This window comes from Carex rostrata, chromosome 1, assembly GCF_964058835.1.
Source record: "Carex rostrata chromosome 1, lpCarRost1.2, whole genome shotgun sequence".
Lineage (NCBI taxonomy): Eukaryota > Viridiplantae > Streptophyta > Magnoliopsida > Poales > Cyperaceae > Carex > Carex rostrata.
Genome location: NC_135918.1, coordinates 8027670 through 8052857, shown reverse-complemented (window position 1 = coordinate 8052857; position 25188 = coordinate 8027670). Strand labels below are relative to the sequence as shown.

General features: G+C 33.1%; 1 protein-coding gene across 1 annotated transcript in view; it reads left to right on the top strand.

Annotated features, from left to right (window-relative positions):
• Window positions 1-24839, top strand: part of LOC144555853 (leucine-rich repeat protein 1-like) — a 30017-nt gene extending 5178 nt beyond the window's left edge. The window contains exons 6-7 of the mRNA XM_078304289.1: window positions 24494-24546; window positions 24663-24839. Coding sequence (XP_078160415.1) covers window positions 24494-24546; window positions 24663-24715 — 106 coding nt within the window. The 3' untranslated portion in view covers window positions 24716-24839. The remainder of the gene's footprint in view (window positions 1-24493; window positions 24547-24662) is intronic.
• The last annotated feature ends 349 nt before the right edge of the window (window positions 24840-25188 follow it).

Below are 25188 nucleotides of genomic sequence, written 5' to 3'. Positions count from 1 at the left end.
TTATAAGAACTTGAGATCTGAATTAGATTTGAATTAGCAAATTGTAATTAGATCTAAAAATAATTCATATATATATATATTGTAATTAGATATGAATTAGCAAATTGTAATTAGATCTAAAAATAATTCATATATATATATATTGTAATTAGATATGAATTAGCAAATTGTAAGAACTTGAGATCTCTGATAAAAAGTTCTCCCAAATCTCATTAAATAATATAGTACTGACACTAATCGAGCAGGAAATAAGAGTTTTGCCTTGTAACGCTTGGAGATCCGGGTCTGAGAAGCAGCAAGCTCCTTCATTACATCATTGTGGCATGGGTCAAAGTGTTGCTTGAGTGACTCAGTGCGTGAAGCCACAAGGTTCCAGAGATCAACAATGGTGCTTGAATTCATAGGAGACGAAACTGGAGACACATCAAAAGCAATTGGAGCTGGAGGAGAGAGCATCTTCCTGCCCCTTTTCAAACCAGAACTAGACACAGAGGAGAGGAAGGGAAGAGGATCCATGGAAGGCGGAGTTTTGAGTTGCCTTCCCCTCTGATTGGGGGTGGAGAAAGAGGTGAGGAGGGGCAAACTTTTCTCCTAGACTCTTATGTGGCATGATTTAATGTGGCATGATTTACAAAATGATAAGTGGCAACAGAGGTTACACGAAAGTATACATAAAACATTTAAAAAATAATAATTCAATAATAGTAAAAGCCTCCTAGACTCTTATCTTAGCCCAGCAGCCAGGTATATTAATACCTTAGTAGAACTAGGGTGCTCTTAAGCTCACCAAAGTTTCGGTGAGCTTAACTCTAAAACTCATCAAATCGATTTCAAACGACGAAACCGAACAGTTGAAACCCACCTAGCTTACGTGTGATGCATCTACATGTGAAATTTTTAAACATTCGAATTAATTTAGTATAAAGTCAAGCGGTTAAAAAACGTTCAAACGGTCAAAATTAGAATGTTAATAAATTAATTTTAGTGCATTTATTTTTTGAACGTTTTTGACCGCTTGACTTTATACTAAATTAATTCAAATGTTTAAAAATTTCACATGTAGATGCATCACACGTAAGTTAGGTGGGTTTCAACGGTTCGGATTCGTCATTTAAAATCGATTTGATGAGTTTTAGAGTTAAGCTCACCAAAATTTTGGTAAGCTTAAGATCACCCTAGTTCTACTCAATACCTTATATTACACATCGATAATGTCAGACATCAAAACTATTGGCTGAGTTCAGACATTTTAATGTACATGAATATCATGTTGAGCGGTTTTGATCTTTTGTTTAGACTTCATAAAGTATTTAAATCCACAATCAAATAACATATGCATGATTGATCATGTAAAACTCATCTCTTTCTCATGATTTCTTTTGATGTATTTCAATAGTTGAATAGCCCAAATGTCCCATTTTCTCTAATATCTTTTTTTGATGTATTCGCACAATCCAATTTTCTGTAGATCACCTAAAAACAATGATTTTATATATATCTTAAAAAAATAGTAACAAAATTAAAAAAAAATATATAAAATTTGATCTCCAATCATATTTTAATGTGGATATCATGTTGAATTGTTCGGATCGTAAACTTTAAAATTGAAAATAAAAATGTTGGAGTACGATCGATGCAAGCATAAAGCAATGAGGTATTTGAGCCCTCCTCTTTTATAGTAAACCGGACTGCAATATCAAGTAAAAAAAGGAGAAAACAGTAACGTAATAAATAATAATAAAATATTTCACAAGCTATGCCCCGTTAGTAGAGCTGCAAATGAATCAAACCGAATCGAACTAACTCCAGTTTGAATTTAAGTTTGAATAAGATTCGAACCAAATTGGTTTAATTTATTTCAAAACGAACTAATTTCGAATTTAATTAATTACGAACTACAATTTTTTTTGGTAGTTTATGCATTAGTTTTTTTTCTTGCGGAACAAAATTCACACGGTTTTCTTTTACCTTTCACGAATTCACACTGATGGATTATGAGCCAATTCAAGATATCTTTATCTTTTACACTGCTGGATTGATTAAAATCACAGCATGGACCTAGTCAAATGGAACTTATTCTATTGTTAATTTGTTACGCTGCTAAAACTTTTTTCTATTATAAGTTACCATTATATTAACAATTTTGAGCTCTGATATAAGTTTTTGGTTCCTGAATTATTAAAGATTAATAGTTGAATCCATTAATTACATTATTTGAGTTTCAAATCTAAATAGTTCGCGAATCAATTTCGAACGAATTATATCTAGTTTGATTTGAATAAAATTCAAACCAAACTGATTTGATTTGTTTCAGAACGAACTAATTTTAAATTGAATTAATTGCGAACTTTTTGTCGAATCAAACTCAAATTGAATCACAAACTACGAACTTTTTGTGCAGCAATACTCGTTAGTCAAAATTAATGCGAATCAAATCCTCTGCAACACACGATCTTAATTATCATATAATTAATTCCATCTGGCTCTTCTATTTTCAATAAAGAAAGAACTCGATCGAAGCAGCTCTGTTAACTTCATTTATGAAACAAATTATTAACTATACATTGAAAAAACTGCTCTACTGTACATCTTAAAAAAGAGAGCTCGCGTCTTAATTACTAATCAACTCGTGCTTTAGAAACAAACGGTGACCAGTGTTGCATAATTGATTTTTTATTATAAAACAAAACAAAACAAAACAAAATAAAATAAAAACGCTACTTTTGTAGAATTTCTCAAGAATTTCATGCCGTACGTAAATCTTTAACATAACATCTAGAACTAGGCGGACATTAATTGTCTGCACGGGAGATATATTGATGCGGAGAATATATATGTTGATTCAGAAGTCATTGCTGAGGCATGTGCCATAGATTTATAAATATATAATTTTCTATATTATTTTAGCTGATTCGATAGAAATTAAATTAAAATATAATATGTATATTTGGAAGATGAGGGTTCAAATGCTCTAATTATATTTTAATATCTTTATTTTCAAGACGATTTGAACATTTTAACATAATATTCACATTAAAACATAATTATTTTCTACTATATTTTAAGATAAATACAAAATCATTATTTTAGATAATTCATAATTTCTTGAATAACAATAATTTTGTATCTACCTTAAAAATAGTAAATAATTTTTAAAAATATTAAATCTGATCTCTAAACACATTTTAATGTACATGAATATCATGTTGAGCGGTTCTGATCTTTTGTTTAGACTTCATAAATTAATGAGAATAAAGATGTTAGAATACAATTGGAGAATGAAGTAATGGAACATTTGAGCCCAACTCTATTAGAAAACTGCAACCAACAAATAAGTGAAAAATAGAAAGAAGAACGTGCCATGCGGGTTAACAGGAAATTAAAAAATTGAAGTCAGTATTCAATACGGATTAATTGGGAAAAAGAATGTAAGTATATATTTCAATACAAACCATAAACACATTTGTTTGAAACAGCTGTTGCCTCTAAAAATCATAATTGTACACAATATAAAAAGTGAACTTTCCGACTTAAACATTTGTGTTAATTTTCTATGTATCTCTCAAACACATCCTTAATAATTTCATATTTACCTCTTAAATCTTAAATATGTCTTATTTATTCCTTAACTCTTATAATAGTTTCTTATTTATTCATCACTTAACTAATTTTATATTATCTCTAATTAAATTATAAAAAATTCTTGATTTAACTTTGATTAGAAAATGAAAGACAGTTCATACTGAAGAGGAACCATATTGAAAGGTACATGTGACCTTATTATGAAATTCAACAAGTACAATTTCCTTGTGACAAATTAATGTCACTATATCACTGTAGAAGACAAATAATGATATGCTCTTTTGTCTTTTCAGTAGCTCACAGGTGCACAATTAAAAATTTAACAAAAGAATCGTTACCTTGATTAGAATACCAGTCGTTACCTTGATTAGAATACCAGTAGATAAAAAAAATTCAACTGAGATTAGTATAGTTACATGATCATACTGCATTGGGTTTTTTTGGAGCCCATATTGCAGAGTGGTGCTTTATACATATTAAGAAGAGATTTTAACTAAGAGATAACTTAGAATGTGTAAAGTGATAGATAAATAAAACAAAGCTATATTGTATGAATTAAGAGATAAATAAGGAGCAAAGCTAGGGTGTGATGTGCTTATCAAGAGAGTTTGATGAGCACAACTTCAAAAGTATATCGAATTGACTTGAAATGACGAATCCAAACCGTTGAAATCCATATATTTCATAAGTGATGCACGTCCTTGCAAAATTTTGAAAGTTTCGAATTTATCTGCTACAAGGTCAAGCGGTCAAATAAATGGTGAAAAATGAATATATAAAACACCCTATAAAATAACTTATAAAAGATTAATTTTTTTGATCGCTTGACCTTGTAGCAAATGAATTCAAAACTTTCAAAATTTTACATGTATATGCATCACTCATGAAGTACATGGATTTCAACGGTTTGAATTTGTCATTTGAAGCCGATTCGATATATTTTTGGAGTTGTGCTCATCAAACTCACTTGGTGGGCACATCACACCCTAACTTTGCTCGATAAATAAAATAAATTTAAGACTAAGAGAGAAATAAGAAATTGTAGTTGTCTTGATGGATATCTGGAAAATTAGTCCTAAATATTTCTGTCGGCTTTCCTAATAGGGTAATAGACTAATAGGTCATATTAATAGAGTTTCTTCCAATGTATATATTACAAAGGTAACTTCCAGGCTTCAACACAGCTAATGCGCACTTCAGACTTGCCACGCATTGACCTTTATAAGTTTCCTTTTTGAATTTTGACTTTGGTTTCATAAAATTCTGAACTAGATTTAATGTGGCATGATTTACAAAATGATAAGTGGCAACAGAGGTTACACGAAAGTATACATAAAACATTTGAAAAATAATAATTCAATAATAGTAAAAGCCTCCTAGACTCTTATCTAGTGGTTTGCTAACGGGTTACCCGTGACCCGTTCCGGGTAACCCGTTAGGGGTAACGGGTAGGGCGGGTAGACGGGTAGGACGGGTACGGGTACAACCCGCAACGGGTAGACGGGTAGTTTTCCCAAAACCACTACCCTACCCGTTTATTACCCGTACCCGTTGCGGGTTGACGGGTACGGGTATCCCGGGTACGGGCGGGTTTTTTTTTTTTTTTTTTTTCTTTTCTGTTTTTTTCTGAATTTTTATGCTTTGAGATTCGTGCCAAGTTAAAAGACATCCCAGATGGAGTTTAGATATAGGGGTCCGTTTTGAGATTCATGCCAAATTAAAATTGATGACTCAGATCTCATTCTACAAAGTCAGGTATTGCACTGGATCTGAATTCTATAGGGTGCCGCCAAAAAAATTTTGAAATTCAAATTTTGTAACGGGTCAGGTATGGGTACGGGTAGACGGGTACGGGTAGGCGGGTACGGGTTGGCGGGTAGACGGGTACGGGTTGGCGGGTAGACGGGTACGGGTACAACGGGTTTTTTTCAAAATTATGTTGTCCGGTCCGTTTATTACCCGTACCCGTCTACCCGTCTACCCGTTTGTACCCGGGCAACGGGTACGGGTACCACGGGTAACGGGTACGGGCCGGGCAAAACGGGTTCAACCCCTAACGGGTTTAGCAAACCACTACTCTTATCTTAGCCCAGCGGCCAGGTATATTAATACCTTATATTACATATCGATAATGTCAGACATCAAAACTATTGGCCGAGTTCAGACATTTTAATGTACATGAATATTATGTTGAGCGGTTCTAATATTTTGTTTAGATTTCATAAAGTATTTAAATCCACAATCAAATAACATATTCATGATTAAATTTTATTTCTATATTATATTTCTATTTTAGTGTCATTTTACAACCACTTACAAGAGAGTTAATACATAAATTAAATTTAGGAGAAAGTGAAGAAGGTGGAGAAGGTGAAATATCTATTATTTATTATTTCATAACACTCCCCCTTAGATATTTCATCTTATATTATATACTATTAATATTGTACTGCAGGACAAATATTAATTTGGTACTTCAGAACCAATTTGAATTAATTGATATTTCCGGACCAGTTATGCTACCTCATTAAAAACCTTACTAAGAAAACCCAGTGGGACAAAACTTAGTGAAGGTAAAAAGAGTGCAGCGTGTATAATACTCCCTCTTATTTTAATGTATATCTTTTAACCGACGAATGCCGATCTTCTATGAAAGTTGCTCAAAAACTTTTCTTGGCAATGATTTTATGAATAGGTCTGCCAAATTGTCGCTTGATCTGATTTGACAAACATCTATCAAGCCATCCTTTTGTAGATCATAAGTTGAGAAGAATTTTGGCGAGATGTGCTTGGTTCTGTCACATTTAATATATTCTTCTTTGATTTGAGCAATACATGCTGCATTATCTTTATATAGTACTGTCAGGCTTCCTTTGATTGACTCGAGCCTGCATTCCTTTGATTGATCTTAACTAGACACATTCTCGACCAGCATCGTATAGAGCAATTAATTCGGCATGATTTGATGATGTTATTATCAGTGTCTGTTTTGTTGATCGCCATGAAATTGCAGTACCGTCATATATAAACACATATCCGAATTGTGATCGAGCTTTATGCGATTTATACATAACAATTCGCGGCGTCAGAAGTCCTGTCTTGCTTAGTATTTGGTCTTACTGACATACCAACTAGAGTATTTGGTCTATTCATTAATCTGACTGTAGGAGATGAGTATCGCAAGGGAGACTGGAGAGGGATAGAACATTACCTTCCACTTGGATTAGCTCAAGGTTTGAAACAATTCCAGCGGCAAGGAATAGAATCGCAAGGAGAGTGATCGACCGCGCACGCGATAGAAACCCTAGCGGATTGGAGAGGTGAGTGAAGGGGCGAAGTCAGATTGGGAAGGTGAGGCTAGGCGAGTCACGTCCCTTCTAGCATATTCGAAAAGTTAGTGAAGAAGGGAAAAAAGAGAAGTGGGGGAGGAGAAATTGAGAAATGAGGGAGGCGGAGTGAGATGAAAGGAGAGGGATAGGGGTGTCAATGGGTACGATACGGGGAGGGTGGAACCATTTTCATACCCATACCCACTAAGAATTGACCTTACCCATACCCTACCCATACCCGTTAAGAATTTGTCTTACCCTACCCTATCCATACTCGTTATGATTAACGGGTAACGAAACGGTAGTGGGCGAATAACGAAAATACCAATATAATGGTTCGGACAGCATATGATCAATTTTGTCATTTGTTACATTCTTTCTTCTAACATTTCATTCCATCTCATTCAATTATTAAATATATATATTCATAGTATAACCTTGAGAAAGCTGACATGTAATGCAAATTTTAGACGCTAACACCTGAGCTGACATTAATGGATTACTTATTTAGACCAAACAATATATTATTGCCATAAAATAAGGTGAGGGTATATTTTCTTTGAAACATGGAATATTTTCATTTGTAGAATTGAGAAAAAAACAATAACGATGAATAAGGAAGAAAACAAGGAAATGAATTCGTTGATATATATGTCTCTAGCGTTGATACATGCGTACAACTATATGAAAAGAAGAAAAATAAATAAATTGGATATAATATTGATATATTTATATATAATATATTTCATATAATTACCCATTACCCAACGGATACAAAATAACCTTTACCCGTACCCATACCCGTTTATCTAACGAAAAAAAATCTTTACCCATACCCATACCCAATAAACTAACGAAAAAAAAACCTTACCCATACCCGTCTTATCGAATACGATACGGGTAGGGTAAACGGGTATCATTGACACCCCTAGAGAGGGAGGAGGAGAACTGGACTTTGAAATTAGATAACAGAACATAAATTTCTCTGTTTCCATTAGCGCAGAATTCATCAGATTGATCTGTGATAGCACGAATTTTAAACAAATCCTACGATACCAGATTTAAGTGTACCAAGACTTAGTGCAATAGCACGAGTCCCGTCTTTTTATAGAGAGATGCAGACTCAATTCTCGAAAATAATATCTAAAAATTGTTGCGGTGTACCTAAGAAAAATCCTTCTAAACTTCAAAAACTCACATTTTTATCAAACTTATTGTCTTTTAATTAAATTAGAAACTCATTTTAAATTTATAAACTTTCATCTTTCCATTAGTAAATATCAATTGAATGACAAATAACTTTCCAATTGACTACTATCTATCAAAACTGTTCAATTAATCCGTATCAAATATTATGTGTTTGGTTAGATTCACATAATGAATTTTAAAATAAATCGTCCGTACGAATCTTAACGTGAATCAAACGGTCCAAAACCGGACATCAAACTAATTTTTCGATCCATATAGAACCAAGTTATCGGTCCAAAAAGAAATATTTTTAAACTTTCGTTTCAAATTAACTTTCATTTTTTTTAATCTTTAATTTAAATTATTTGAAGAAGGTTTTATCAATTTAAAGATTCACCATATATCTGATTATTCATTGTGATTTGGTCAAAAGAAATATTTTATCCCTGCACGTACACAAAATTGAATCACAATAAATAATCAGATATGGTGAAAGAAAATGCATGCACCGTGCAACTATAAAAGACCACTTGAAGGCATTCTCTTCAAATTGATAAAAATCTTCTTCACATAATTTTAAGAGAAAATTTCAAGATAAAAAGCATGATCGAGCAAGTTATTCTTCGCCCTTGTTCTTGTTATTCTTGTGACAACAGGTATTCTTTAAAATTATGTGCAATACATTTTTTTTTTTTTACAATTTTCAGCAATAAACAATAAATGGCATATCTGATTCCAATATTAGAATTATATTTATTTTAGTAATTTTGTATCCTTGATATCCTTACGTACATACTCACAGAGACGAAGTTACACTATGTGAATGGGGTCAACTGACCCTAATTTAATTTCAAAAATTCTATACTCATATACGATTTTATGTATAGTTCAAAGTAAAATATTATGAATACTGTAAAATTAATTCTCATTCGCAGCATGAAAATTTTATATGATTGATCTCCATTCACATTTTACTTCCATAGCTTGACCCTTATTCCCAGCATGAAAATATATTTATTTTACAATTTTCAGCAATAAATGACATATTTGATTCCGATTTTAGAATTATATTTATTTAGTAATTTGTATTCTTCATCTCCTTGTGTATATGCTGGTATTATAGTCTTAAAAAACTAATTCAATGTAATAATTACTTAATATATAGTTTTTGATGTTGGTTTATAGTTGAGAACATGTCAAAGGTAGAAGCAGCAGATGAAAAATGTCAAAGAACTTTGTAAGAAGGCTGTGAATTGGTTAGCTGTAGAATTCACTGAGCTGAGCATTATAACATGGAGAATAGAGATGGAGCTTGTGTTCAAGTAAAGGCAAATGTCTATTATTGTGTTTGCTCATATAATTGTAACCCTTGATTGTACTTGTCAATCATCTTGCATTTTCTTTCTTTCTTTTATATTGTCAAATCCAATAAAAGTTAAAATCTAGTCCATATCATGGTTGTGTTTGCAAGATGTATTTTCTAATATTATAAATGCAATATCAATAATAATAATATTTAACGACGATGATGATGATTTATTATTATTGTTATTAAGTGATTTGATTGTTACAGGCATCATACCAAATTTGGTCTGATGCCATACCAAAACCGTTCAATTTGTCTTAAAATTCGAACATACAACTTTAAAATTTGTACAAATTAAGTACACACGAGTTTCCAATGCCCATAGAACCACCCTCCACTCCATCTTAATTTTACCGTCCCCCCCCCTCTTTCTTCCCCCTTCTCATGCGCCTCTTTTTTCTTCACAAATCCTCCCTACTATAATAGCATGCAAATTTTTTTAGGATCCAAAGCTCTATTCACCCAAACAAAATCTCAGCCATTGATCAAAACACACATCAATCTCAGCCTTTAATAAATGATTTTGATTTTATATATATATTTCATGTTGTCAAGCATGTAGAAATCTAAATTTAATTAACGACGTATTCACTACATGAAAAGACACATAGAAAAACACAGGCGGCCACGCGTTTTCCTTTCTTTTCTCCACGCGATCACGCGGTTTCCTCCTTCCGACGCTTCATTTCAAATTTGTTTAAATTCCGACTTTGGAACTACCGCTCACTGGGCTACATGCTCTGGGCCTATGGTGCTAATTTTTTTTTTGTTTACCATTTTTCTATTTGATATTCTCCATTTCAACACCTCCATTTATTAATTTTTTCATCATGTTTATTTTCTATTATTTTCTAATTATATTATTTTCGAGTCCTTGGTATCCTTTTATTATTTTTCTTGGTAAATGACAAATGCTTGTTAGCTTTCAAGTTTTATTCTGACACATGCAAATTTTTCTTATAAAATTTAAGAATAAGACGAACAAAATTACTGATCAATGTGAATCAGTTTTTTTATTTAGATCTCATAAATAAATAAAAAATTAAAGATGCCCGGCAGACATGTCATACTTTTCAATTTACATCTGAAAAGTATGGAACAAAAACTAATAATCAATGTGAAGTAGTTTTTTTCTTAATGCTATAATGTCTTTCAAATTGTAAGCTCTATCAAATTAACCCGTCTTCTATGTCACGATTTAAATTCAAGGAGAGAATTGAAAAAAAAAAAAACATTACACATATGAGGTAATTAACAAAACACTAAGTACAAATTTCCTAATAAGATGATTCAATTTAACACTCCACAACTTTAGTAAGACAACAGATTCAACCTGTATCGTAATTCAGATTTTACCAGAAACCAATCTGTTTTAGATCTTTTGAATTTATATATATTCACATATCCACTCTGTCAATATCTTCATCGATTTTAACTCTTCAAGAATGCCGAGATGTATCTTCACAGAGTTTGCTTTTCACATACTGTTTATTTTCTACCTTCAATTTCCTTAATATGCACATACACTTATAATTTTCTCCACAAATAATATAGTATTAAGCTCTAAGGTTATCGTTTGCTTATTATTGATGAACACATAATGAAAAAATTAATTAAAAATTAGTCACATTAAAAAAAAGTGCTGAAAATAATATTTCAATATATCTCCGTTGCAACGCACGGGCACTTGACTAGTAGTAATTAAACATTGCTAGCGGTATATTTCTATTCTTTGAAAAATGTAGAATTTCTTGTGCATATACAAAACTTTCGGTGAAAAATTACATATAGCTCGCATAAATCTGAATAGAATTAATTGGTACCCCAAACAGCATCAGAATATAATCAAACTAATTAAATCAAATCAAATTGAAATCGATAACACCAATACAGACATAACCAGCAACAACACCAATACAACAACTAGTACTCAGGGGCGGATGTGGTCCTGGGGGCAGCCGCTTTTCTGGAACTGGTACCGATATTTGGTACAGAAATGGCAGAGGCATCACGCACTGTCATCTCTTCACCATCACTTGAACTGACAATCGGCTCATCTGCCTTGGCTGCCATGTCAGCCATAAATTTTAATAGCCTATTCTCGACTTCCTTTAGCTCAAAGAGAGATTTTCCACGTCAGCATCCCATATGGTCTCTCTCACTCTCAGCTCGTCCATCTTCTTTTTGAGAGTCTCCTCCTTTGCCTTCTCAGCAGCAAGCTGTGCATTGAGTTCATCGAGGATTGAAGGAGTGCCACGAGTGTTCTGCTTCCTCTTAGTTCCAACTAGCATAGGTGTAGCCTCGCTGCTGCTTCCTCTTGTATCCTTTTGTGTAGGAATCCGTGTGCTGAACTAACTGATCTTCGCGTGATTACTTTCTTTCTTTCTTTGGGTCGATTGGTAGGAGCAAAAGATTGATAAAAGGAGAATTCTATTAAGAGGGGATGGTCGATGGATCACGGGGGAGGATTTATTTTGAAAAACGGCGATTAATTATAGAAAGTATCTATCTTTGTAAAACTAAAATTAGATCCGTTTAAATTAAGCTTTCCCAAAATAGATTTGAAGCGCTCCATCTCCACGGCGTGGAATTCCTATCTATTTTTTAATTCAACTCTCGTGGTAAGATCCGGACCATTCATTCGATCAGTAGAATCGGATTGAGAAATCTGAAAAGTTGCGTGGTCTTTTATGTGAATATTTGAAATTAACCCTGTCAGAGGTTATACTGCACCGCCTTATGTTTAGCATAAAAGAATAGAAAAGGCCCAAAAAAAATTGGGCCCAAATTAGAGGATATGGGCCTTTTTTTGGTGCATGGTCAACATATTCTCTTATTTTTAACTTGTTCTTTGTCATGTACTCACAAAAGATGTAAATTAACAGAAGAGAAAACCAATTGCACCAATAGAATTTCAACATGAGTCAGGAGATTTCACAAGGGTTTGTGTTAATTGTGTTTTTTCTAGAGGCTTCTTTTTATCCAGAAATTTCAGCACAGGCTTCTTTTCATTCAAAAGATTAAGAAAACAAATTTTGATATTTAACACAAACTGAAAAATTGGAGTACAGGCTTAAAATAGTTGGTCTACAAAAAAAAAATGACAACATATATTCATCCAATTTGCAGTTAAAAAAAAATGGTCTACAAAACTTAAAATAGCACTCTAACGGATCAAGAGAAAATATTGAATTTCAGAATTTCTCTTACGGCCCACTTAATCATGATCCGTTAGCCCAATAACTCGTTCTCCTCTCCGCCTTGCGCAATGCGCACTCTTCGGAGTCCGCATCGTCTGCATTAACTCAAAAGAGCATCTTTTGAGTTAATGCATCTCGACCGTCTGATTTTAAATGGAGCCCATCCGGCACCCGCTTATGACTTAGGGGGCTTCAATACTAGTGCGGATCTAATGTACACGAGTTTTAAAGTTAATTTAACGGTCTAGATACATCAACTCAAAAGATTCCTTTTTGGTTAATGCAGAGGATACGAATTCCATCGTCGTCCGGCCGTACAACTCTGAGGTAACCCAAATTTTGTGTTTTAATTTAGACCGTCTGATTAGAATACGGAATGCATGGGGCTCTTTAATATTCGTGGTACAATTGATCGGACGGTTCCAATCTAAACTCAAATTTTGTGTTCCCTTAGGTGATATGAATTATCGTCCCGCCTCCGCCTTCCAGTAAAAGTTCTCACCGTAGGTTTTAGGGTTTTAGCCAAAAACCTCGTGCTTTCGTCGCTTCTCTCCAATCTCGCTCTGGTGCGATCCTCTTCTCCAAACTATCAGCGCTACCCTTTTGAGTTTCAGCTATCTTGCTGAGCATTGCAACTATTTCATCCAGTCGGCTGTTCAACCTCACCTACTCATCCTTGATTTGATTCATCTCGGTTTGAGTCCTAGTAGCTTCTGCAACTAGCTTTTGTTGCTCTAAAGCTCTTCTGATCCCATTTTATTTGCTCACTTATCGAGGTATGTTGATTGTAAGTATGAATATATGGAGTATGATCGTATCAGTAAGTTTCCAATTGTACCAATTCACTAGTAACAGCACGATAGAGGAACTCGAATAGTGTACTTTGGCAAAGAACCACTTTCAGATTGTACACTTTTGACTAAGAACTCACTGGTAACAGTAATTCTATTTTTGTTGAGAAAACATTCTCTCATAAGAATAACAATTCGTACATAGTTTTGGTTAAGAACCAGCTTTATATTTAATTTTGCGTAGGATATGTTCAGTTACACTATCAACTACTCTGAACCTTAAGCCATTGCCATTCTGAGCTGTACCAGTACTGGCACAGATGAGGTTCAGTATACCTGTACAAAAATTCAGGTCGAACCATAGTTTTAAAAGTAAACAGATTTTACGAATAAGCAGAGTTAATTATACGAATAGCATGTACAAAAGTAGTTTTAAAAGCTGCTAAACCTTTTTATCAGTAGTTTTAAAAGTAAACAGATTATACAAAAGCATGTACCACCTAATTATACGAATAAACAGATTTAATTATTTTTAATTAAAGATTTTCAGTAGTTTTAAAAGTAACAGTTACCATTAAAGTTACCAATAATTTTACACATAATTAAGAGATTTTGTATAGTTATTATATTAAAGATGGTTTAATTTAAAAATCACCAAAATGAAACCTGAGTTCATCGACTTCTATTTAAAATTCCAAATCTGAGTTCATCTATTGTCTCTGAACAAAAGCTTCTCGAAGAATCAACCATAATATATCAATTTTTAACATTCCACACTTCACAAAAACAAAATTAAACCTAAATTATAAGGTTCGACCAATAAATTTAATCTCTTCTACATCCAGAGATGACCCTTGCTCCTCATCTACCTCTTGATGAAAAAAAAGCCCTTTCACATCCTGTGTTAAAATGACAATCATGATAAGATATTAGTTCTATTTAAGCACTGAATCTATTAGGTTTGTTTAAGCATTACATAATCTTTCACTAATATCTGCTAAGATATTAGGTTTGTTTAAGCATGCTATGAGATATTCAAGTACCTGACCCGGTACCACTCATTATACAATTAAAACTCTTATACACTCTTGAGTCTCCTTTGTTTATGTAAACTCACAAGAAATCTTCAAAATCTGGTACTGATGTATTGGTCATGACCGATGTTATCTTTAGGGGGTAATGGTTATTTATGCTCAACCAATCAATTTTTTCAGAAATAAACCCTTTGAATATGAGATCTTTTGCTCAACTAAAAATTTAAGCCAACCTCAATTTTACCAAATGGCATAACATGCAGCATAATTCACCATTTATTGCAAAGAAAAAAAAAGAGGCATAAGAAAATAAAAAGGTAATTAATCAGCAGGTACTGGCACAAAGTACCTCTGAGTAAGATCACATTTAAGAGATCAAATTTGAGAGGATACATGATCTGCACCCAACTATAAGGAGAAAGGTGATAAACCAACTTTCAGGTAAAACGCTACTAATTTAATTTTATTCATTTAGATAATCCAGAATTGTAGAAGATTCAGAAAATTACCTAATTATCTAAGAAGTCACAACCAAAATCCATATGAGTCAATAGGTCAATAGGAGCAAGTAGCACCTGAAACATTTACAAGTTAAAAGTTACTACAATTCGAGTAAATTCACCCTAAGTAGAGCTAACTAAATGATAGAATTTACCCTAAAAAGAGGAGATGGTATTTACCTTTAAAGTGCCCGCATGAATGGACAGAATTGGTCCAAGTCAAAGCCACCATCAACGGAGTAAAACCAATCTTTGAACAAATAAGAGCCTGGATGGTTTCGGCATTCATCGAGTTGCGCGAGTGATCCGTCAATCGACCCACTGCACTAAACGCCGACTCCAATGCAACGGTTGAGACTTGAACTGTCAAAAAGTCTCTTGCCATCTTTGCTAATGTCGGGTACAAGTCCGAGTTTCTTTTCCACCATTGCAGAATATCGAAATTTTCTTCATCACATTCCAACATAGTTTCTTCCAAATAGTTGTCCAACTCAAATCTCCTTGGCTGCATATGACGTTTTTGAAACTTAAATTCAGATAATTTCATATCAAACTTTCATTTCCCCAAGGAACTACTTTCCACTTGTGGAGACCCGCCACTTGTCGCTCGGTCTGCATTGCACATCCTCGCATAGTCATTATAGCATTTTCTAAGTGATGAACGCACATCTTCCAATCTTTTTTTGAACTCATTGGTCCCATCTCCATATGCAGCACCCAAAACAAATTCGATGTCTTCTAACTTCGCCTGAGGATCAGAAACACAAGTTAATATGAGTATCAAGTTCGGGTTTTCCCAATATTTGTTAAACTTTGGTAGCATCCTTTGTGCCAAGTCTTGCAGAGTTTGATTGAAACTCATATAATTCTCCAACAACATAGCACGGATAGTCCACACCTCTTTCATATACAAGTGTGAACACGGTCGCCTCACAATGGAGAAAGTTTTCGTAGCATAAAAGAACACCTCTAAAAATTTTGCCAACTCTTCCGCCTCCTTCCACTCATCCGAACTAGGAACCTCCAATAAATCGTTTTCTCCAAACCTTAATAAGGCTTGTTTGAATTTTGAAGCTTCTTTAATCATCTCGTATGTTGAATTCCACCTGGTTGGGCAATCTAGAGTAACACCATTCTTTTCTCCTAATTGAAGTTCTTTTAAGATATCATTGAAAAATTGGAGTCTCTTGCCACTCGAAGCTATTCGCCGCAGTATCTCTCTAATTTTTTTCAAAGCCTCTGAAATAATTTTCATGTCGTCTTGCACCATTATATTTAAGACATGAGCCGCACATCTTATGTGCATGTGTTCCCCTCCAAAAATGCTATTATACTCAAATTTCTCCTCTATACTTTCTATCGCATTATCATTCACTATAGAATTATCAAGTGTAATCGTGAAAATCTTAGCATCCAACTTCCATTCAACTAGAATTTTCTCAATTAAACTTGCAACCGCTAAACCCAAATGCGGGTAAGACATTTGTCTGAAACCAATAATCTTCTTTCTATAGTTGAAGTTCTTGTCGATATAATGTGCCGTGAGGCACAAATATCCCAAATTCACACTTGATGTCCAAATATCGGCCGTGAAAGACACGCATGAATCTAACTCTTCGAACTCCTTCAATGATACCGCCAACCCCTTCTTATATACCTCCACACAATCATTTCTTAAGGTTTGCCACCCAACGACCTTGTATTCGGTCTAAGTGATCTCATAGTTGTTCTTGAACTGTTCAAGTCTCCGCATATTTGTTCTTTTTTAAGTTTCGATAGCTTTCTTTAGAAATTCTAAAGCCCAACTAAAGTTTGGCCCGGTCCAAATTCCCAACAGAGAAACCGCACCACGTGGGCTACGAATCGAAAATGTAAATGCAATAAAAATTAGTAAAATTTGCACACAACCTATACAAAGACCCTACTTGTTTTGTGCCCAAAAAAAAAACACTAGTTTTGATTATTTGAAATGAATTTTGATTAATAAAAATACATCTATATCTTTAAAATCCGAAATTTTTTTAGTTAGCACCCTAATAAATTATAATTAAACAGACACCACTCATTCACTCAATTAGTCATATTTCAGTTTTTACCACCCACATATACCCAGTATGCGCATCGAAGTTTTTAATGCGCGCACTGAATATGCTCATCAAATTGATTTTTTCATTATTTTTTTTGTTTTTTATTATTTGGTGCGCACCCTCAGTATGTGCACCAAATATTTTTTTTTAGTTCTGTTCTAAATTAATTGAAACTTTTAGACTAAATTTTTTTCTGTTATGCGTATAATTTATAGTATAAAACGTTGATCTTGTGCGTATAATTTGTAGCAATATGCGTACCAACTTAGTACAAAACGCTGCTCAGATTGTGCGTATAATTTGTTGTAGAAATTTTTAGTTCAAATTTAGTCCAAAATTTTATTTATTAAATAAGTTCATTTTATTTTCTACAATTTCACCGTCAACTTTTATGTATACATATAATTCTAAATATCGCAAAAGAAAATAGAATAGAACAGAAAAAAAAATTAGATGAAAAATTTCAAACAATTTAGAACAAAACTAAAAAAAAATGGTGCGCATACTGATGGTGCGCACCAAATAATAAAAATTGAAAAAAATAAAAAAAAATAATAATTTGGTGTGCATACCAAGTCTGCGCACCAAAAAAATTTGATGTGCAAACTGAGTATGCGTGGGTTTAAGAAATGAGTGTTGTTTGTTTAATTCTGATTAATTGGGCTGCTAACTAAAAAAACCAGCTTTAAAATTGATCCAATAAATATTTATAAAATTTATGAAATTATTTAATAATTGTTAATTATTTAAATTTATGTGTAAAATTACATTACATTTAATTTATAACTATCAATTTATAAAATTATTTAATAATTTAGAACGAGTAAACTAGGGCTGCAAACGAACAGAACCAAATCAAATCTGCCCTGGTTCGAATTCGAATTCAAAATAATTTGAACCAAACCCAGTTCGAAATTTATTATATTTCAAACCTAAAAAGCCAGTTCGAATTTGGTTCGAATTAATTCAAACTAGTTCTATTTGATTGAGGCAGCTATTTGGTTAAATGATTACACTACTTTAAATTGAGGCAACAATTCGACATTGAGGCAGTAATTTGATTACAAAGTACTTTAAAATCAATAGAAACAATTAAACAAACCCAAATATCAATAGAACAATCACAATAGTTTTATTAGAATTATTACAAACCCAAATATTATCCTAAATAAAAACCATTTGTCTCTAAATATGTTAAACTGTAGGCCACTTCATTGGAGTAAAGATCAAACAAGAGTTCAAAACGCTGCACCATAGTGTAGACACCAGAATAGTCACCTGAATAATTTGAAGAACATAATTTTTAGAAAATAACGTATATTCACTTCTCAGATGGGAAGGAACCGTGAAAGATGTTGCAATTTTGAATCTTTTTAATACATAAAGGTAGAAACTGTGCACCTGTAAAACACTTTGTTGCAATTATGCAAATCTACCCAAAAACATTCTAAAATTGAATCTTACAAAAACATGATATAAAAAACTATGGACCAGTAAAACACTGTTACAAATAACAAGTATTCACAATTCTCAGATGGGAAGGAACCGAGAAGAATGTTGCAATTTTGCAAAACTACCTTAAAGCCTTCTAAAATTGAATCTTACAAATAAATATATAAATGTAGAAAATTATGCACCTAGCATGTAATAACACTTCTCATATGAGAAGGATCAGAGAAGGATGTTGCAATATGCAAAGTTACCCTAAAACCTTCTAAAATTGAAAAGTTTTAATACATAAAGGTAGAAACTATGCACCTGTAAAACACTTATATTTTAGATTTTAACTTACTCTAATCAGTTTTTTCCATCGGTATTGGCACTTCAAGGTTTCCCTCTTCTTTGGTGGCTTGCTGAAAATATTAAGAAAAAGAAAATATAAGTGCAAAAGTTATTTCAATATTAAAAAAAATGAACAATAGATATTATAAGCATTGTCTCTTACTTGTAAGGTGTGCAATGTGATAGTTGAGCTTGCCCTTATCCAATCACCTCCACAAACTAAAAATTCAACCATATCTTTAGTTAGGAAACTTCTGTAATTATCTAATACATGACTTCCGGCACTAAAAGCTAACTCAGAGGCGACCGTTGATATTGGGATGCAAAAGATATCTCGAGCAAACAAGCTCAAAATTAGAAACTTCACGCAATTAACTTTTCACCACTCCAACACATTAAAATTCTCTCCTTGCCCTACAACAAAAACCTTTTCTTCTAAGTACACCTCAAGGTCTGTTTTTGGATTCTCTTCGGTTTGATTTTCAATCACAAAATTAAAATAGTCATCCTCGAGTGGGGTATCTAAAGAGGTACCATCTTGATTAGAGGTTGAAGAAACTGGTAATCTATTATAAGCCATATAATCCCTTTCATAATTTTTAAAAAGCAATTCAACATTGCTTCTAACCTCATCAATACGAGCCTCAACCTCATGACTTTGGTACAAGTTTTTGAAACAAAATCCGATCAAATATAGAAGCAATAGTCATTAAAAGACTAATTCCCCCCCCCCCCCCCCCCCCCAATACTTTTAAAACTTCTCAAACATGACTTGAGACATGCTACTCAATAAATCATCCAACGAACCATAAGCCTCACATATTGCTTTTTTAACCTTAAACACTTCATTAAAGAACAAATTTGAGGTGGGGTAGGAGGTTCCCGAAAAAAAGGTTAGTAGCTTTAGTGAAAACATCAAGCAACTTAACTATCTTCTCGGCATTCGCCCACTCCAACTCCGTGGGCAACCACTTAAAATCTGTATCTCTCTTGGCATACCTTTCAAGCATGCTCTTGTAATAAATAGCCGATTGGAGCATGCGATGTGTTGAGTTCCACCTAGTTTTCGCATCAGAACACAACGATCGCCTAGTGTTTATGCCAAATTGGATAGCTTGTTCTCCGAATTTGAAAAGCCTAGATGGGGATTTTCTAAGGTAATTAACACCCTCCCTAATCTTGATAATGCAATTCTCAATTTTACTAAGTCAATCTTGCATTATCAAGTTCAATTTGTGAGCACAACATCTCACATGAAAGAAATAACCACTAAAATGCAACATGCCCGTTACTTCAAAGTTGGACATCAAAATGGTAGCGACCTTATCATTGTTTTTTGCATTGTCTAGGGTAATTGTTCCAATTTTGTCTACGATACCCCACTTCCTGAGAGAGTCCAATATGGCATCTGCGATAACCTCACCAGTGTGAGGTGGTGTAAGCTTAATAAAACTAATGATTCTTTTTTGCATGTTCCAATTTGGATCTATGTAATGAGCGGTTATAACCATGTAACCAATGGTTTGATTTGAAGTCCAACAATCCGAAGTGAATGATATCATTTTGGCATACTTGAATTTTTTTTTAATCTTCTCTTTTTCAGATTTAAAAGGCTTTATGCAATCATTTTTTATGGTGGTTCTACTCACTTTTTGATACAAGGGATTATTGTACTTCATTAGGACATTATACCAATGACATTCAACAAACGTAAACGACAATTCATGAACCACGATCATCTTTGCAATTATCTCCCGACATTTCATGTGATCATAACCCCCGCTCTCTCTCACTACATCATAATCAACTTGGTTACTAGCTTGGAATTTCAACGTACCTGATTGTGATATTCCTTTGAGTTTTTTTATTTCATAACAGGTTTCAATATACTTTAAGAGGTGAGAGGTACTACCAGTTGAGTTCACACCATACTTTTTGTGACATTGCATACACTCTGCCTTGGACATTTTCACCATTGTCCCTTTGGGCCCTTTCACATTCACCTCTACGGTTTTAAACCACTGCCACACTTCTGATTTTCTTTTGAGTCCGACTTTCGACGGTTTTTTAGTAACCTCTTCTTCATTTGTGATAACCACTGCATTCTCATCAATATTTTCAAGGTTTTTCTCACTGCAGCTGTCGATATCTATAGCTTCATCTTCTTCCACCTCATTAGTGGGAGTATGAGAAGATTCAACCCGCGACATTCTATAAAAGAACAAGATGTATTGTTAATGTTACGGTTCAGATTTGTATCTCTTGACTTAAAACTGTAATATTCTGAAAAAATATTAAAAATAAGAATTGTTGTATGAAATATTAAAAACAGGAATGTAGTAATGGGCCATGGCGTCCCTGCATGACATCATGGCACACCTCAACCCTGCGAAAATAATAATAATTTTTTTTTTCGAAAGTGGGATGCCATGGGGCAACCCAACCCATTAAAAAAAATGTGAGACGTCATGCGACAACCCAACCCAGGAAACAAAAAGATATTGCCATATTTTTTCGTTTCCTGGGTTGGGTTGTCCCATGACATCCCACTTTTTTTTTTCTTTCCTGAATTGCTCCATGACGTTCCACTTTTTTTCGTTTTTTTTTTCACGGTCTTAAGTGTACCATGGCATCCCGCGCCCCCCTACTGCCTTTCCATTTTTCAAATTTCCGCATGATATTTCCTATTTTTAATATTTTTATTTTTTATTTTCCTATTTATAAAAATTTCGGTAACACCAGCATGTGCTTATAATTAAAAAAAAAAGTTTGAATGAACACAACACCATTTCTGATGAACATTGAAATTTGTAATTTTATGTGAAATGTTACCGGGTGATATACTATATGCACAGAAGCAAGCTTGGAGTGACCCAAACAATGTACTAGAGAAGTAGAGAGCTGGAACCAAAGCCTTTCTACTCCTTGCACCTGGTTCAACGTTACTTGCAACAGCAACAACTCTGTAGACAGAATGTTTGTTCTTTTTCCTCTCTATCTTTTCCATTTGAATTTATTTTATAAACCATTATTAAAAAAAAAAATTATGGAACCAACATGATTACTTTCTTTTTAAAAAAAAAAAAAAAATCAGAAAAACTGAAATGTCATATTGGTCCGAACATTTTTTTTTTTTGACTGAAATGGCAATTCAAGAGGTATTTTCACAAGTTTTACAACATTTTTTGTTTGGAATATGTGAAAATGGCTCGGACCGAAATGACATCTCGGCTCTTATGGTTTTTGTAAAAACCAAAGCAATCAAGTTTGTTTGGTAAAATCTATTATTTTATTTATGGTTTCTAAAAAAAAAAAAGTTCCATTTGTTACATATACACCCTTCAAAAACTTGGTATTACGTTGTATGGAAATGTTTGGATTGTTTGAAAGCTTTCTTTGATGTTTGCATAAAACAAGTAGCCTAAATCTGATTGGTTTGCTTGAAAATTAGTAAAAATTAGTAATTTTAGTGGATATTCCCACAAGTTAAGCAGTAATTTTGGTTTGGATCTATATGCAATGAAGTACCCTTTTGTAATAAAAAGGAACTTACTTCAAAAGATACTTATTTATATAGAACAGTTGTTTTAAACTTATAATTTGAAAGCTATTTTGCTAGTTCACATGATATCAAAAAATTTATTAGAAAAATAGTTTATTGAATTGGAATTTACAGGTTCCAAATTTTTTAGCAACGCTTATAGGATTCTGCTAGTCAACACTGCTGTACCAGAGAATGATTAAAGGAAATTTGTTTGAGTAATTAATAGGTTGCAGTATTTATGGGGATAAATTTATTTCTTACTTGTCTGGATTTACTAATTAGTTTGTTTGATTTATTTTTAACAGTAATTTGGGTTATGCTGGCCTTTCCGGGCCTCTTATTTCTCAGCTAGGAGAATTAACCACTCTGCAATACTTGTAAGAGGCTATGTTCATGTATTAATTTTCTTATTCTAACTGAATAAGTATAAGCACTATATAATTATAACTATCTTAATTATGATTTTTATCTTGGAAAGGGAACTTCAATATAACAATATATCTGGCGCAATACCAGAAAGCTATTTTTTGAAATATCTGCAAGTGCTATGATCTTGCCTCATGAAGTTCATATTGTATGCACAACATGCATTCATTCTATATATTATGTAAAATATGCATTGCTTTAAGTTAAAATAACACAATCTTACGAACAGGGGCGGAACCAGGATTTGAATTTGGGAGGGGCCAAAATTTTTTGGGGGGGTTTTGGGGGGTAAACAACTGTGTATATGGTTTATCGGTATGCATATGTAAACAACTGTGTATAAATGGTTGATGCATGTATATATGATTTCAACATTCATAGTTTGATGGGGGTGCCTGGCCCCCGCTTGCACCCCTCCAGTTCCACCCCTGCTTATGAACAACTTAACAGATGAAGTAATGCATGTTGACATGAGAAGAAACTTCAAATAACACAAACAAAAATTAGTACCCAAATTTATAATATCCAAAATGCTCAACATGTCAATAATGGGATCCAAATCTGGTCCTTTTCTTAGGTGCTTATATAGATTAATCAAGCACTTATATAAAAGATTTAGGATGTTGTTTTTCAATGATTTCAGTGGACCCACTTTTTTAGCACAGTGGATTCCATTCTCTATTGCTTTTGAAGAGAAAGATAGAGAGAAAATGGAAAAAAAGAGGGTCCTCCTAGTCTCAAGAATAAGAGCAGATTTGGATCCTCGGTAATGCCTGTGTTTTAGAAGTTGGTGATTGAGATCTGATATCTACTTCTGATTTTACTATATTTTCATTTCAGGTATTTGAATGACAATTTGCTCAGTGGCTCGTTTCCATTGGAGATTCTCTCTCTTATCTCAATTGGAAGCTTGCTTGAATTGTGAGTTCACCTTTTTCCTTTTGGAATTATTTTATTTATAGAAATCATTATTAAATAATAAAGGGAAACAAAAATAGTATTCAAGTTTTTCGATACCATAGATGGATCCGAAAAAAAATTCGGATCCCAACTTCTGAATCGAAATTCTTTTTCAGATCCAAAGTGTTTTATTCTTTTTTTAGTGTTTTTTCAGAATAAGTTCCAGCACGCTTTTTCTGTTTTAGAAAAAAAATCCTAGCCACTCTTACTATTTCAAAGAAAAAATCCCAACACTTTCTGCTTCAAAAAAACTCAGCCACGTCAGAAAAACACTTTGAATCCAAAAACAATTTCAGATTCAAAAAGTTTGAATCCGAATTTGTTTTTGGGATTCATCTACAGCATAAAAAAATGTAGGTACTTTTTCTGATTTTACTTATATTTAACAATAGTTTTTATAATTAAAAATTACCATATTTAAGGGATAAAAATTTATAGACAGAGCTAGTTTGATTTCATGCAACATACTAGCAATAGAATCAAAATAAAAAAATTACAACACTAGTGTGCACGAAGCTAAAATAGCTCTGCCAATATCTTTATCAAAAACAACACAAGCTAACGTTGAACTTTTCAACTTTTTTTTTTGTGATTCAACAAAAAAAAAGTTAAATTTTTCAACTTGTTTCGTAAACCAACCTGAACAGTATCCCTAAATTTATCAAAAAATGAGAGAAAATTAAATTTTGTTTCTCTATTGGCAGATATGTGGCTAATAATACCCTAAATGGCACGACCCAGCCCCCACAGATAAAAGGTACGTACAGAAAAATAATTTAAAATTTGCATTTTTTATTATTATTGAAGTTGTTAAACTTCCCTGCTCAAGCTCTAATTTCTCGTTAATTTTTGTTTTGTGATTGCAATTGACAGTTACAACAATTATTCAAGATAGGAACACTATCCCCATCCCAAGCAGCGCTTAGAGCAGTTTTTGCTTTGTATTTATATGTTATTTGTGTTGAAATAAGTGCACCATATTTCTTGGTTTGCGTTTTGAACAGGCTGTTGTGACAGTTCATTGAATGTAATAATAAATTTCATTTTTTTTTTTTTTTGCAAAGGTCTTTGTCATGCCATGCCAGATATTTCCAATTCTGCTAATAAAATGTTTACAGCCAAAGAATATAACTGAGTTTCAATCGATCGTACAATTCGAGAATGATCATCCGAGCCAGAGAAAAATGATGTCGGTAATCATGTGAAAATGTTTTTTTTTTTTAAATTATAGTGTGGCTATCTAAATTTTTAAAATAATTATATTTCTCATCAAAACATCACAATATCCAATATTTTCATACAAATTTAACATTTTTTCTTGTATCTTTTAATCATTTAGCATTTTATTTAATTAATTTTAAAATTAAATTGATCAATGTATCTTTTAATTTTAATGGGC